Source organism: Peromyscus leucopus, chromosome 5, assembly GCF_004664715.2.
Source record: "Peromyscus leucopus breed LL Stock chromosome 5, UCI_PerLeu_2.1, whole genome shotgun sequence".
NCBI classification, from domain to species: domain Eukaryota; kingdom Metazoa; phylum Chordata; class Mammalia; order Rodentia; family Cricetidae; genus Peromyscus; species Peromyscus leucopus.
The window spans coordinates 121,500,098-121,517,107 of record NC_051067.1 but is presented as its reverse complement, the minus strand read 5'-3'; the positions used below and the strand labels follow the sequence as shown (position 1 = coordinate 121,517,107).

The 17,010-nt window shown below is 45.6% G+C and overlaps 1 protein-coding gene across 1 annotated transcript in view; it reads right to left on the bottom strand.

Moving 5' to 3' along the window:
• The window catches only part of Cdh13 (cadherin 13), a 1,005,873-nt gene that overhangs the window by 340,850 nt on the left and 648,013 nt on the right, over positions 1 to 17,010 (bottom strand). The window contains exon 6 of the mRNA XM_028875721.2: positions 7,334 to 7,478. Coding sequence (XP_028731554.1) covers positions 7,334 to 7,478 — 145 coding nt within the window. The remainder of the gene's footprint in view (positions 1 to 7,333; positions 7,479 to 17,010) is intronic.

The window sequence follows — 17,010 nt, the reverse complement described above, 5'->3', positions numbered from 1 at the left end:
GATCCAACAGGTGGACTTCTCTTACATCCAATGATGCCCACCAGAGAGGGGCTGAATACTTTAGAGACTGTGAAAGACTTCTATTGTCTGAGAACATTCACACACATAGAGTTAATAGTCACTGAGAGATTCTGTTTCTTTCTTTTTCAAATTATTATTAATTTTTATTTTATGTGCAGCAGTGCTTTGCCTGCATGTGTGTCTGTGTGAGGGGTGTTGGATTCCCTGGAATTAGAGTTACAGACAGTTGTGAGCTGCTATGTGGGTGCTGGGAATTGAACCCGGGTCCTCTGAGTCATCTGGAAGAACTGCCAGTGCTCTTAACCCCTGAGCCATCTCCCCAGCCCCAAGATTCTATTTCTTGCATGACCAAGAAGAGTCAAGAGCTAACCATGTTCAAATACCATTTTCATACCATTTATTTCTGGAATTTTGCCTTTGGGAAGTAGTCTCTGATTGGATTACACAGCTCTTTGATAACATTATTTTATGACCAACTGTACTCAAATGGTATGCTAATGACATTCTTCCTGGGATGCACACCTCTACCAAGCCTCTGGCTATAACTTGAGGCAGGCAAGCATCAGCAACTGTCCCCCCCTTCCTTCACCACAAAACCCAGGGAGAAGGCCATACTGAGACAGCCCCCACTTTGTTCAAATGCAGATCAAGACCCCAACGCAAAACCTTACAGCCATTGAGTAAAGTCAAGGGAAATGCATAAATGAAAATTCTCATCAGTATGTATATTCGTGAAAAGAGAAGCGATTATCTCCTAATTCCTGAGCTTAGCTGAGATATAGACTAAAACCCCTCTGATTACAAGAAGTGCCTAAACACGGATCAAAATGTAATAAGGCTTATTCTCCATCACGCCAATCTGACTCTTACCCTACATAAATTGCTACAAAAGTGGGTGGAGATGAGTGCTCCTCTGCAGAACTTACGATGTGTGCAAGGAGGAGCACGGACTTTGATCAACAGGGGGCTGGTTAGCTAGACGACAGTATACCAGACACCGGCCACTTGCCATAGGAACCATTCGCTGATTGACAAAGGTGGACTACAGACAGTGACTGCCTATGACTAGGTAGAGTCTCACTTCTGTAGACCCGTGTACCTGCCTTTCACTGTGTAGAGATGCCCAGAGGGAACCCACAAGTCAGCTGATTCAGATGGTTCGAGACAGGGTTTCTCTGTGTTGCTTTGGAGCCTGTTCTCAATCTCACTCTGTAGACCAGGCTGGCCTTGAACTCACAGAGATCCGCCTGTCTCTGCCTCCTGAGTGCTGGGATTAAAGGCGTGGGCCACCACCATTTGACTAAAATTCTCTTTTTAAAAGTTTATGTTTAAGAAAACACTGTCAGGTGGCTATGGCCAAATACTCTAGAAACTGTGAGATTGGCTGGGGCAGAAGATCAGGAAGGAGAACATGATTTGAATGTCTGAGTTACCAGTGAGGAAAAACTGCCAGGAGAAAAGAGGGCGCTACAAAAGAGACTTTACTGCCACCAGCCTATCCTGACTAAATAGGCCTTTTATACTAAGCTAGGAATAAAATTTCAATTCTCAACATCACAGCCATCCTTATGCTGAGCTGTTTACCAAATAGCCACCATTGGCATCACAGCCAACTTTACTTAGTTCAAGCCATTTTGCTGCCAAGTCAAGTTGACCTCTCAGGATGGACAATTGCCCCAAAGGTCAATGGGTTTAGGTGTTTTCCCCATTTCTGGCCTGGTTAGATTTCTTTTGAAATTAGACAGACCACACTGGGAAGAACATGGGATGAAAATGAGCAGGAGATAGTCTTGTGCTATCATCAGCTCTTCGCAGAGGGGTCTCCCTCTGTATAAAATGAGCTTCAGCTGCTGCTGTCTGGCTCTGGTGTAGAACCAGCCACGATTTCACTTCATGGTTTTTTTCCCATTGCTGTTTTCTCATGTGGCTGTGAACACTATTGGGGAAGGACAGTGTCTGTCCCCTTCCTATGGTGCCCTCAGAGCTTAGTGCATGTTGGCCCATTCGGGATGTTTGGGGGAAATATCAGAGGGGAAGGGGAAGGAAGTAGGGAGCAAGGTAATGTGGGAGTCATGAGGTTGTCAAGGAGGTTGGCTGATGATCTGGCCTGTCTTCTACAGCGTGGAGAGTGGTGAGTGTAACACCTAGACACAGGTCCTTCACATGACTCAGATGTGTACCTGTGGGTCATGTCCCCATTTGAAGGGAAGCTGAATGTGACCAACATGGTACATGGACTGGATGCAGATAGTCCTTACGTTACTTTTGTCCCGTGATTCCTCTCAAGGCCCAGCAGGGGAGTGGTATTCTCCCAGCTTCCATTCAGGGTAACTAAGGCCAGCCCCATGAGGAGCTCCTGTGTCCTGGAAGGCTGCCTGAAAGCTTACATCCCAGGTTGCCTTCTGCACAGCTGATCAAAAGTTCTGGAAGCTAAAGTTGCCCTGGAGACAGTTTTCATTGCCCTTAGATGTGCAGGTTGGGTGGTGGACATCCCAGGTCTCTGGTTCCTTGACTAGAATAATTCTAATGGGGGTCCATGGCTTTTCAAACCACTTCCCCAGAGGTTTAAGCCTCTCTACTGCCTCTTGCATAACTGACTTCCCTCTTCTGGCCTTCCCTCCCCTTGAGGCTCCACACTTGCGCCTGATCCTCCTTTAGAGTATGCCCGGGGAAGCCCCTGGTGGTTGCTCGTGGTTAGCCCTTTACAAAGGCACCCAGGAGACCAGCAGGGACAAAAGACGTGTGAATTGGTGTCAGCAGGGCACTTAGGGCCCTGGCACAGGTGTCCTCTGGGAATCCTGAGGTCCTAGCCCTCTTTTCTGCCTTGGTGGGTCTTGGGAACTGGCTAGCTGGTGGAAAGGCCACAGCTTGGATGTAGGCCCCATAAATCAACACCTGCAACTATGAAAAGAACTAAAAAAAAAAAAAACCCATCATTCTCTGCTGATGTACCTTCATCAGGAGTCGTTCCCCAGAATAATACCCTGGAGTTTAGTGCTGAACAGCTGGGAGCAGTCTCCTGTCTGTACCTGCAGATAAATACAGGTGACCTTCCTCTGTGATGGATGGGTACTGACGGCAGTTGGGTACACAGGGACGTGGCACTGATGCCTGGCTCATTGGGAGATGAATTCTCCTTCATACCAACACTGTGTCTCTTCGCTTTAACTTTGCTGAAGGGAGCAATGTCAGCATATCAAGAATAATCTCAGTATTAAGAGCACACCAGCATCTTCTGAGCATTTGTCACAGTCTAAGCACTGCATACAACCTGCTGTCTCATTTAATCCCCTCGTGCATGCTCTCAACTAGCTACTGTTCCATCCCACTCCATCTCACAGACAAGGCAGTTGAGGCTTCTAGAAGGTTCAGTGACTTGCCTGAAGTCTCACCTTGTTTAAGAAACTGAGCAGGAGGCACTGAACCCCATACTATAGAGCCATATAGTATATATAGTGCTATATCCGGAAACAGCTTCATAATGTGTGGAGTTAGATGCAAAATGACAGTGGTACCCTTTGTTCATCAATGATTAAAATCTTAGGATGCTGGTGACAGGACAGTAAACAAGAAAGACCTCTTTGAACACTAGGCTCTGTGAAGCTTTGTAGGCCACACCCCATGCCGCTGGCCTTAGGTAGATGGGCTTAGAAGAAAGTGATGGGATTACTAATAAGGGTCTCGAGGTCTCACCCTATTTTCCCCGGAGCCTTCCCCAGAAGGCTCACAATAAATCAAAAGGATTCAGGGAGCCCAGTTATTGGCCAGGAAGACTGTTCATTTTCTGTCGGGAGACGAATCAGTTCATCAGACAGAACTGCATACACACACACACACACACACACACACACACACACACACACACACACGCTGCCACCTGGACCTGCTTAGAGTCTAGCTTTACCCTCAGAGCAGAACAGACCCATAAGCTGGGTGTCTCCTGGATCCCAGGCTCCTATGAGGTGCCAAAATGAACGAAGACTGTGCACACACGCAGATGAGGCTCTGAGCAGGAAGCCAATGCAGATTCTGCTGGCTGTAGACCCCAGGACTGAGCAGGGGTGACTGTCTGTGATGCCTAGTTTTTATTTGCCAACTTGTCACAGCCTTGTGTCACTTGAGAAGAGAGCCTAGTTTGAGGAAATATCTAGATCAGGTTGGCCTCCAGACACGTCTGTGGGAGGTTGTCTTGATTGCTATTGAGGTAAGAAGATGAACACTATTTCATGGGTTGGGTCCTGAACTGTGTAAGGGAAAAGAAAGCTAGATAGCTGAGCACAGAAAAGGACACTATGAGACACTGTGGAGACACAAGGAGATACTACGAGAGCATTCATTTCTTCATTTTCTTCTGCTTTTGACTGTGGGTGTGGCCAATGGTCACAGGCTCCTCCACCCAAGACTTCTCTGCTACACTAGACTATAACCTGGACTTGAAGATGAATCAAGCCCCTAGGTTGCTTTTGGTCAGGATGTTTTGTCACAACAGTTGTGAAACAAGAAAAGCATCCTATCATCAAAACAAGGCATCATCATCCCAATTTCCCTATTGTCCTCCTGGTCTTTGGAAAGAAGGTAGCCAACTCCAGAATGGTACATGGGAAGGCACTTGCAGCTCATCACTCAAGACATGGACACTCTTCTGAATCTTGGTTTTCTCATCATCTGTGAGATGAGGATTGCTTGACCCAACTCTCAGAGTAGGAAATAGTTAGTGGGGGAGAGTGTATTGTACCTAAATCTCCCAGCACACAATGAGGACTCAGTCCAATGATGGGAGAGTCCAGTGGCTGTTTATATAGCCAAGTTTATGGGACAACTGAAAATACATGGACAGGGACTAGGGCAATGGCTCCATTAGTAAAGTGCTTGACACATAGTGTGAAGACCTGTCTTCCATCCCTAGCACGCACGTGAAAATCTGGGTATGGTAATGTCTATCTGTAATTCCAGTATTGAGGAAGTATTGACAGAGCGATCCCAGGACTTGCTAACCAACTAGCATAGCAGAAACTGCCATCTCCAGGCTCAGTGAGAGACTCTGCCTCAAAAAAATAAGGTGGAAAGTGATTGAGAAAGACCCAGCAAAAGATCAGGGAATGGTAAACACAGGAGAGGCAATCACTTGTGTAAGCAGTCAGGAAACACAGAATACATGCTATAACTTGAAAAGGGCCTCAGTTGGGGAAGAGGGTTAGAGGAGGGTAGAAGACCATCCACCATCTCATAGCCCTGAGACTGACCTCCCTGTAAGTTTTTGCAGGGTGCAAATGGAGTCTAGGCAGTTGTGCACTAAAAATGTCTCCCCTACTGCCTTGTATCTACCTTCTTGACACCAAATCTGACTAGTTCCTTCCATGACTGCTCTAGAGTTAAACCTAGAGGCTGCTGAAAAAAAAAAGAAGAACACAATGACCAGGACCATTCTGCACGCACAGAGGCATCCATTCCACACAGCTGTCCAAATGTTACACATTTTATTGGATAATATCAATCACAAAGAGAAGTGTGAGCTGGTTTATGTTTCCTGGAGATGTGTCTGCCCCTAACCGAATAGCTTTGTGCATTAAGAAATTCAACGTGCATAAAGGATTCAATTTTTCCTTGAAAATATGACAAGTATATAAAGCAATAGCACCTGAAATGCTCCTAAACTTTGCAGAAGGACATGGCTGTGGGAGGAAAATTGGCCCTCATCTCATCACATACACAGAGACTGGGGCATGCTCACAGCCCCCCACCCCCACCCCAAGGCACCATGGACTTCAATGCTGGGATCACGTTTTGTTCAGCCCATCCACATTCCAGCTGCACACACTCAGGGGCTGGGGACCACACACAGGAAGAAGGAATCATTCTTTGCTCTGCTCACACTCTACACTCTTTAATAGCTTTTTCCATCCATCTTGCTGACCTGTTCTGTCCCTCAGCTCCTTTAAGTAGATTTCTGTAAACATCACAATCAAAGTTCAGGGTTTCTCTCATCAGAAGTCCCCTCTCCATCAAAAGGAAACCCTGGAGAGGTGCCATGAGGCTGATCTGCCCTGAAGTGGTCTGACTTACCTTCACCTGCACAGGCTACACCTCCCCAGGCCTGTTACCCTTCCTCTCCCTCTATCTCTCCCCATAACATCCTTGGGGAACAGACAGCAAATGTGCCATCATTTATATAAGAGCACATTCAAATCTGGGAGGGAGATGTCTGCTCCTGCCCTTTTGGGGGAAGTGATGGAGAGCACAGAGACCAAGCTTGTGAAGCTAAAGGGAGGTTTGAGGCATCTTGCATATGATTATTCACCTGGTAGTCTGGGGAGGTTACCATGGCAACATTTCCAAAGTCTCCAGTATCTACATGTCATTGATACATCCCATCAATTCAACAAAGGGAGAGAAGCAGCCCAAGCTGGCCCCTGTCTCCTCTATGGCTTGCTGAATGACTGTTTTGCTCATTGTTTAGTCAAAGCCTCAGAACCAGTAACAGGGACACCCTTAATATGGGGCTTTTTCACCCAAATGGATCTTAAAGCTTAAAATTAAAGTTGCCTCTAACAGGAATTGCTTTCTATTTTGTTCTTGACTTTCACAGCCTTATGCTCACGAGTGACTTTTTCTGCTGGACACTGGATACTTTAATTAGAATGTTCTAGGCCCCTAAAAAAGGGGGCTCTAAATTTTAAGTCTTATATTTTTGGTTGTGAGCCTAGCCTTTAACGGCTGAGCCATCTCTCCAGCCCTAAATTTTAAGTCTTAACCAGAGAAGTTAAACATGGTGAAAGACAGCAAGGTCCCGAGGTATCCTAGAGTCATTTTCATAACAGTAGCTGCATGTATTTCCAAAGAGAGAGAGGAATGTCCTGCCTTCAGCCCTTTGACTGAAGACAAAAGGTGTCTCTCCAAGAATCTTCTAAGGAAAAGGAAAAAGGTCCAGGCTGTCACCCCAACATTGTTCTTCTTGAAAGGCAATTATGAAAAGAATTCACAGAGCAATTTATGTGGAGGACAGTCATTCTCATCAAAACTCCACGGGGCGCACAGTTATGCCTTCAGCCCTTGCATTGTGAGTGAAATATTCACACAGTGCCCAGAACTAAGCAGGCATCAGAGTCCTGGATGGAGCATCACCCCTGCAGACAAGGGAATACATTTTCATAGTTTTCAGTCCCCCAATTGTGCTCTAAGTCTCATGCTCCCAGCCCTTGCTAGAATCCAGAGAAACGTTAATGTTATTTCACATCAACCGGTCAGAATCCACAAAGATGACCACGCGCCACTTTCAGGGCCGCCATGCTGGTGGGCAGCTAGTGTGACTTACCTGTGGGTGACCCTTCCATGACGTGGCCAATGTAAGGGCCTTCCCGAAAGATGGGTCTATTGTCGTTCTGATCAATCACGATGACTTCCAAGGGCACCGGCCCCTCCAGAGTTTTGCCACTGACGTCCGTGGTCTCCACAAACAGCTGTATGAGCAAAGAAATTGAGAGAGAGAGAGAAAGAAACCATTATTTTAAAAATCAAAACAAGGTTCCCCAAGGAGAGTATGTTTTATCAATCATTTTATGAGCCTTTGGTGATATTCAAACTCTAGTTTTCATAGGTTGTCACCAGGATGAGAATAGAAACTAAATAGTTTACAATAAAAGGCAAAGAAGATCATGTGTTGCATCTCCCCTTGGAAAATTCACAATTAAATCATCAAATCTGCAAAGAAATTTAAACACACACACACACACACATACATACATACAGACAGACAGACATGCAGACAGGCAGACAGGCAGACACACACACACACACACACACACACACACACACACACACACACACACACACACTACTGCAATTCACCATGGTTAGGAGAATGTGCTTACACCTTTTGTTTTTCCAAGATTATTATCCTTAAAAGGAACATTACGCTAATAGAAACAATAGATGAAGCATTGTGAACTGAGGGAACCCACAGCGTTTGCAGTCATGCTGAGGAGACACTCAGATCAATATGTGTCTAGAGGCATCCCTCAGGTAAGAGGGCTGGTGTGTGCAGGACCCTGCTGGGACCTCAGGATTCCTGCCTACCCTTAAACAGCCAGGGACTTCACAGATCCAGGAAGAGCTTCTAAGGGAAGGTCCTTCCAGATCTCAGCCAAGAAGGCAGCATGGAATTCAGCAGTGTGGCTGGTCTGGAAGCAGAGCATACCATGGCATTCCCAGGACATTGCTATTGCCACAAGTTCCATTAGCTGTGCTTATCTGGGCCTTGGTTTATTTCAGCAATAGTGGTTTTTTTTTTTTTTTTTTTTTTTTTGAATACAACTGTTCATCCCTTCAAAGGGGATGACCATGCACTCTGGTCAGTGGAGACCACAGCACGGAGTCCCTTTACCAAGGTTCTCAATTCCTTGGTTTCCTAATTTGAGTCCTCTCTCCACTCAGTGAAGCTGACAAGATAAACATTATGATCATACCTATGTGGTGTGCAAATGTGGACATCAGATGAAACCCAGTCTATATGGGTAAAGGGATTGGTTTTTTTTTTTCTGTTTTTCTTCGGCAGTATCAAATCCTCTGTGTCAACACACACACACACACACACACACACATGCACACAGGCAAAAACATGCACACACACTTGCACACATGCTCCCACACACATTTGATTTCTTGGGCAGAAAACACCTTAATTAAGAAAACTTCAAAAGGACAAAGCCTCCTAGCATTGCAGTCAAATGAGATACAATAGAGAAGAAACGCTGTTTTAAAGTCGGGGCTGGGGAGACATGGCTCAGTTAGCAACAGAGGCACCTGAATCCAGATCCCCAGAACCACATCAACCAGGGAACAGCACCATGTGCCTATAATCCCAGCAAGGAGGAGGCTAAGACAGGAAGATCCCTGGGTTTGCTGGCCTGTCAGTGTAGCCAAAACACCAGCTTCACTGAGACTCTGTGTCTTAGTTTCCTGTTGCTGTGATGAAACAGCCACCCCAAAATGACCAACTTAGGGGAGAAAGAGTTAATTTTAGCTTTCAGTCTAGGTTTCTATCCATTATACCTGGGAAGCCACAGGTATAGGCACTTCAGGGAGTTGACCACAGCATGCACACACTCAGGAACAGGGAACTATGAATTGATGCGTGCATGCTAGTGTTTAACTCGCCTTCTTTCTTTTTTACAGTCCAGGATCCCCTTTTCTAGGGAATGGTGCCACCCATGGTGTGATGTGGGTTCTTCCCACATTAATTACTATAATCAACACAATTATCCATAGATATGTCCACAAGCCAACCTGATTTAGATAATTCCTCATCAAGCCTCTCTTCCCAGGTAATTCTAAGTTGTGTCAAGTTGACAATTAAGACCAATTATCACACCCTGTCTCAGAAAATTGATAGAGTGATTGAAGAAGACACCCAGAATTGACCTTCGGCCACCACATGTACCTGTACATATGTGTGGGACACACTCATGAGCACACTCCCACACAAAATCTGACATCCTTGTGAGTTTCACTTGCTGTTCTCATGTTAGGGCCAGATCACAGCGAGCAAATACAGCCTTTCTGAAGGACGCCGCTGTCACACTCCAGAGGGGCTGTCAGTGTCAGGAAATCAATGCTGAGGGATGCTATTGCCTTCCTTCTCCCCTCCAGAGTGAGATGCCTCACACACACAAACCCTCCCTTTGAAAATCTGAAACCGTGTGTTTCCTGTGAATCACAGGATGGATTCTAGTGGTTGTGTTCAAGGCTCAGAAACAAAGCAAGATAGGTTACACTCAGAGGGAAGAAAGAGCCCCCGCCCTCACCCATCATGTTTGAAGTGTAGAGCTGCATGGCAGAGCCCACAGGGAGAAGAATGGACAGATGGCCAACGGTGGGAAGCCACAAATTGGCTGCTCACGGGAAATGATACCAGCAGCATTTCATGGCCTGTTTCTAGTCCAGCTCCTCAGATTTGAGCAGTGCTCTCAGTGGTTAACTTGCCCCAGGATGGTAAACTGTGACACACACCCCAGCTTCTTAAACCGTGGAGAGACCCCACACTGGTTTAACTCCTGAGACTCATGAAAATGTAGTCTTATAACTCCTAAAACTCAGGGTCTCATAACTCCTGAAAACCTGAACATCACTAAAAGATTTCTGAATAAGCAATGGCCGAAAATTAACTAAATATCGAAGGGGTAATGAAGACAAGATCTTCTACCAATGTGTGCCCATGTCACATCCCTGCAACTGCACTGAAGCCTTCATACTTTGAGGAACTTGCTGAAAATTGATTTCCCATGTGCCCCCATTTTCCCCCCAGAATACTCTTGAGCAGGGAGAAGTGAGAAATATTTAGATAGAAATATAGATGGAGAGAGACAGATAGAAACACAGGATAGTCTCTGGAGGGCCTGGGTTAAAATCCGCTGGCCTCTTCTGTCTCTTCTACCTCCCCCTAGCACAGCCAAGTACAGACCCTTCCAAACACCTGATAACCACACATGTGATCAATCCATCCCCTTATGCAGCCCTGCTGTGTAAAGCAAGCTCAAATCTCACTAGGAAACCTCTGTGAACCCCAACACCCATGGCACCCAGCTCCATGGCATGTGGGTACCACATGCTCCCTGGAAAGTGGAGCCTGTACATCACTGGCTTTGATGGCTATGGTAGAACTGAGGCACAACCCTACAGAGAAGAGAAGAGAGCCCTGCACATGGGAGCAGGTGATCTGCTACTCAACCTTCAGGTGAATGGGACCCAGACCCTGAGCAGGGCCTGTCCCTTCTAGACCTCAGCATCTGTGATTGGCAAGGGCTTCCTATAACATCACAGAGTGCTCTGAAGACTCCAGTGTGACACATGGAGGTCTCTGATAGGAGGATGGCTCTGGATTTTCACCCAAAGCTTTCATTTGCTTGATTATTATTATTATTATTTTTGACAAAGTTTTACTCTGCACTACAGGCTGGCCTGGAACTCACTATGTAGCTCAGGCTGGCCTAGAACTCACTATGTATCTCAGACTGGCCTGGAACTCACTATGTAGTTCAGGCTAGTCTGGAACTCACTGTGTAGCTCAGGCTGGCCTTAAGCTCAAGCATCCTCCTGAGAGGGATTACAGGCATGAGTGATTGGTGATCACCCAAATCTTACTTCTATTTTAAAGGGTGTATTTCTAGCCTATTTTAGAAACGGTGTGAGTGTTTTGTGTGTAAAGCCATTTAATCCAGTCTTAGCAGGCAGGGAGATGATCCTGAGACCCTCATAACAGAGGCTGTCACAGGTTCATCATCTTGAGCCCTGTGTGGTTGTGGCCAAGAGGTGGCCTCAGCCAGGGTCCAAGGCAGATATTCAAGAGCCACCCTCCAGCGAAACTTCTGTCCTCAGCACCCCATCAGGTTTTTGCCCACACTGCTTCTGAATTCATCCCTATCTCCATCCCTGTCACCACTTCCCGAGGCTGGCTCTGCCACTCTCACCAGGGCCTCTGGAAAGGGCACTTTGGGGTTAGCCATTGTGACTGCACTGTCTGCTCTGACCTCTTCACAGTTTCCTGCCCATTCCCATCCTTCCCAGCACAGACCCCAGGACTATCCTTCAATTCTTACAGACCAGCCAGGGTGCTTCTGCTTTGGCCTCTCACAGTTAACACTTACACAGCACAGAATCTCCCTGCCTGTATGCCTCTCCATGTCGGCCTCGACAGGTTCCCAAGCACAGGGGTACAGCGGATGTGCTTGGTTAGTGAGAGCCCAGACCTGAGGCCTCACATAGAACTGTTTGCATAAAGCCCTCTTCTCAAGAGGTGGATTCTCTTTAAGAGACAGGAGTCTGAAGTGCTGGCCTGAGCTTTGGCCATCTGTCCTTTTTCCCCAACTCTGGCACAGGAGGCTGACAGTCAGTCTGAGTCCACAGGCCCGGGGCCAGTTGACTCTATGCAGTCTTAATTGACGAACACAAGCCCTGGCGGTAAACAATCTCAAAGCTTATTAAACTGACAGCTTACTTTTGAAAAGAAGGGAATTAACATTTATTTGGTGTTCAGCCTATGTCCAGGCTTTTTATACATCTGCTTCAAAGCAACTTGGAGAAATACTGATTGAGGCAAAGAAGTTGCAGTCACCGTCCACAGTCACAAAGCTGGTTTGTGACTGATTAGGTAGCATCCAAACCTAGGGCTGACTCCAAAAGCCGTGGTCCCCTCTCTCTGCTCATGTCCATTCGTGGTGCTGTCACAGCCTGCCTCGAATAGCTCTACTAATTGTCATTTGCTTCATGTGATTTTTTTTTTTATGACATCGACTGCTATTTTATAACCCTGTAGCATGTGAGGCAAAGTTTTCCATGGATTTGGGAGCAGAGTAAGTGTGCATAGTCTCACTACCAGCCACAAGAGTACCTACCAACATGCACTCTCTGTATTATATAGCCCACAAGACAGCCCACAGAACACAGGCTGGGTATGTTACCACCATAGCAGCCCAGCTCCGTCCCCTGCCTTCCAGTGTGTACAAGAACAGATAAATTTTAGCCTAGGATATTGTTCTTTTTGAGCTCTTTATCTTCTTTTTTTGAAATAGGGTCCCTCATTGGCCTCCGCCTCACCCATTCAGCTCAGCCGTCTAGCCAGTGAGTCCCAGGTTCTGTCTCGGTCTCCCTAGCCATGGATTACAGGCATATCACCAGAGCCCAGCTTTTCTATGTGAGCCTCGGGAGATCAAATTCAGGTCCTGCTGGGTGTAGTAGCACATGCCTTTAGACCAGCTCTTGTGAGGCAGAGGCAGGCAGACCTCTGTGAGTTCAATGCCAGCCTGGTCTACAGAGCAAGTTCAAGGCTACTCAGGGCTACACAGTAAGATCCTGTCTAAAAACAAAACAAATTGACAGCAGCAAACAGGAACAAGCTCAGGTCCTCATGCTTCCAAGACAGGCACCTGCCTGACTGAGCTGTTTTCCTAGCCATGGAGTCATGGAATTTTCTGAAAAGAAAACAAAACTAAAATTATAAATATCAAATGACCTTAGTGGATATACAATGTGAGGGGCACACGGGATGTAAATCACCCCTGAACTTTTTGGAGCAAATGTGCATTATGGCGAGGTAAACAGATACTGTGTGATCCATGCTCTGTTCCAGAGGGGCTGGGCAGGTGGGCACAGGGGTGTGAGGACACTGTGTTCACACATCCTGCTTCAGAGGGTAGGGTGCATGATTACTGGGTTGTGAGTCATAGCCTCTAAAAGTAGGAGAAGAGAGCTAGGAAAGGCCACTAGGGTAGGGCAAAGAAGGCCACATCTTTCTTAGTACCCAGCCCCTCTATGTCCTTCCACCTGGGAGAAAGTGAGTCTGGGGAGTTTTATCTACTAGAGATGTGAACCAGTAAAGGCTCAATATGCAAGCCAACAACTCTTTAAACTAATTAATGCCCTGTAATGACTGAGATGCTGTCCATATGATTCATTAACAAGACTCCCTTACAAACAAGACCAAAAGCATAATGAACCAAATTACAAAGCACGCACAATGTGTTGGCTTCCGGCACCACAACAAACTATTAACATAGTGCCCTGCGTTTGGCTCATCTTCTTATCTCCCATCATGAAAGACACGAAATCTGACATTGTGATCTTACACAATGGGATGAAATGATGAAGAACAAAACCTTCTACAATGCTTTGTTTTTCCTTTTGAGTAAAGGCCAAGATGGAGAGCTGGCTCTTAAAAGACAGTGTCTTTTGTAGCCTGGGATGACTCCAGTCCCAGAAGAGAAGCTTGGATCAATGGAGTCAGAGGCACAGCACCATGTGCAGTCAATGCCCTGGTGAGTCATTTTGAAGAGAAACATCCCAGGGAGCACAGCAGTGACCTTTTCTCAACTCTGATGATTCTGATTTGCTTTGGGCAGAGTATTCAAATAAAGTAAAACACAGACTCTAATGACTTTTTCTTTTCTTTTCTTTTTTTTTTTTTTTTTTTGAGATGCTGTAGTACATGCCCGGGCATCAATGGATTGTGCACAAAGGCTTATTTTCAGTCACGATAAATGAAGATCCTATACTGGTTGCAGCTCTAACACAGTGAGACTCAGTTTCCCCTGTGAAGATAAGACACCATCACCCCAGTGAGTGTTTTCTATCTGTATTTCCTCCTTGTGGCACATTTTCTGACTGGTTTGCTAAGGTTGATACCATCTGTGGACTGCATCTTTAGGAACTTCTACTAACTTAAAAATCGTAACAAAAGCAGCTCTATTCATTGCCTTCCAGAAATCTTTTGTAGTACAGCATGCTAACAAAGCAAGGACCACAATAGAATCCCTGCAGGTTCATCACAGATGAACACAGATACAAGGTCTGGCATCTCCAGTTAAGTTTGGAGACAATTCTCTCTCTCTCTCTCTCTCTCTCTCTCTCTCTCTCTCTCTCTCTCTCTCTCTCTCTCTCTCTTCCCTCTTCTTCCCTCCCTCCCTCCCCTTCACTCTCTCTCTGTATAAGTATGTTGCCACATAAAACCTTGATCTTAGTGCTGGAGAGATGGCTCAGATGTTAAGAGCACATACTGCTGTTCCAGAGGACCCTAGTTCAGTTCTGAGTATCCATGTCAGGGAACTCACAATCACCTAGCTAGTAACTCTAGCTCCTGGGGATTGACACCTCCTCCTCCTCCTCCTCCTCCTTCTTCTCTTCCTCCTCCCTAAAGGTACCCACATACATGCACATCTACGCATAAATAACAATAATTAAACAGATTTATTTGGAAAAACAAGACGTTGGATTTGCCCCCAGAAGAAGGAAAGGTGTGAGTCACTGATGCGACGGTGCAGATGTGGGGTGTAAACCCCAGGCTCATGCTGGGGGCATCTCAGCTCCGTATTTTTACCCTGAAACGGAGCTTGCAACTTTGTCCCTAGAACCTTGCAGTTGTTCAGATCTTACACAAGAAAAAAATCCATAAAGCTCCCTTGGATATAAGCCCACAGAGATTTTGTTTTAAATATGCTGTGTTGTTTATTTACGAGATGATCCCTGGAGGTTGAGGGCTGATCAGAGACTTAAGAAATGACCTTTTCCCCAAAGGATTCAGTGTTTGCTGTGATAAGCAAGAAAATGGTCAGACTAATCCTAATTTAGTTTGTAAACATGACACTTAAATTGGTTCTGACTTTTGTACTGGCGCCCACCATTTGTACATGGTGTTTAACATCTCGTCACATTGACATCAAGTTATTTATTGTAGACTCCTCTGTAAAAAACAGGTATTCTGCACACACATATGTGTGTATGTGTGCACATACACACACATATATGTATGTATGTATATATGTATGTGTACATATGTATATATATATATACTTGCACATAATACAAATATTTATTTACATCTATTTTCTATCTATCTATCATCTATCTATATATCTATGTATGTATGTATCTAGCTAGCTATCATCTATTTATCTCTCTGTCTATATCTATCTATCATCTATCAATCATGTATGTATGTATGTATGTATGTATGTATGTATGTATGCATCTATCTTTCTATCTATCTATCTATCTATCTATCTATCTATCTATCTATCTATCTATCTGGATCATCGGCTCCTTGTCTCATTAGACCACTAACATCTTGAAGACAGAGTACTTCATAGTGCTTAATCCATCAACTGTTTTGAACAAACCAAGCACCAAGGGACACTCTCCATTGAATTTCATCCCTAATTTTCAGGCTCTCGCCAACCCTCGGCTTTCTTCCCACCAGATGACCTGTACTAAGAAAGGAGTTCCTGATCTCTGTCTCTCTCTCAACCCCTTGTAAAAACTGACATTTCTTAATCTCTGGGACCTAGAGGTATATCAGGTTACATGGAGACAGCAGGTCAGCTCGTCTTAAAATAGAGTTTTGCCTGGATGATTCTAGATCCTATGTAATATCAGGGTGCCCAAGAAGGAGGTAGACTAGAAGGTCAAAGTGATGGAGTGGGATAGAGACTTGACTTGCCATTGGTGGTTTTGGACATGGCCATGACCCATTGAATGTGGGCAGCCTCCTGAAACCCAAAAGGGTGAAGACAAGGATTCTTTCCTGGAGCTCACACAAGTGCATATAGCTATGTAGACACCAAGATGTGCACTTGGCATAGCCATGTGCAATGCTGGCCCCACAGAACAGCCTGATAATAAATGTGCACTGTTCTGAGTCCCTGCATTTGGGAGTAATCTGTTACAACAGCAATAGGAAATTAATACAGTGTCCACATAATTTATTGTTCAAACCAGAATATGTTTTAGGATGAAAGTAGATACTATCAATAATTATGCCAAAGCAACAGGCACTGCCCAAAGCCACTTTAGGTAAACTGGACCACACGGTTCTCTTACTTGACTAAGCAACTGGTTCCCTGGGTCTCAGTTGGTGCACAGAACAAATGGTGTTTAGAGGACCTCTCTGTGTGTTATTATTAAAGGAAGAGAGGGACATAGGGATGTAGCACAATGCCAGGCACAGAAGGAATTCCAGACACAGGTGTGTCTGTCAATGGGAAGTGACCTTGGTGTGTACCTGCCAGGCTTCAGTAGCACAAGCCAAGGTCGCACGTGAGGTCAAGATCCCTGCAGCAGCCAATGATCTTCAAGAAGCAGCTCCTGGCTGCTGTGTCTCTGTGCCTGTATGTCTGTGGGGTGGGGGTGGGGGTTCCTCAGACTAGAAGGGGAGCTCAGTCATCCCCACATAGCCCTCCTAGGGAATCATTCATTTCCCATAGATCTTCATTCAGATGCCAGCAAACAGGGATGTGGCATTGTGTGTTGAGTTCTGTGTATCACTCCTTGCCCTCTTGAAATTCTTTCCTGTTTGACACCCATAAGTTACATTTCATGATACTTTTCTTAGTTGCATTTATGGGTCCAAGTTGAATGCCTTTATGGAGAGCTCCTGGAGACTTCCCAGGGACAAGCGCTTTGAGCCAGCTTTTGTAGCCTTCCTCTGCTTTCATTTATGTGACTGCG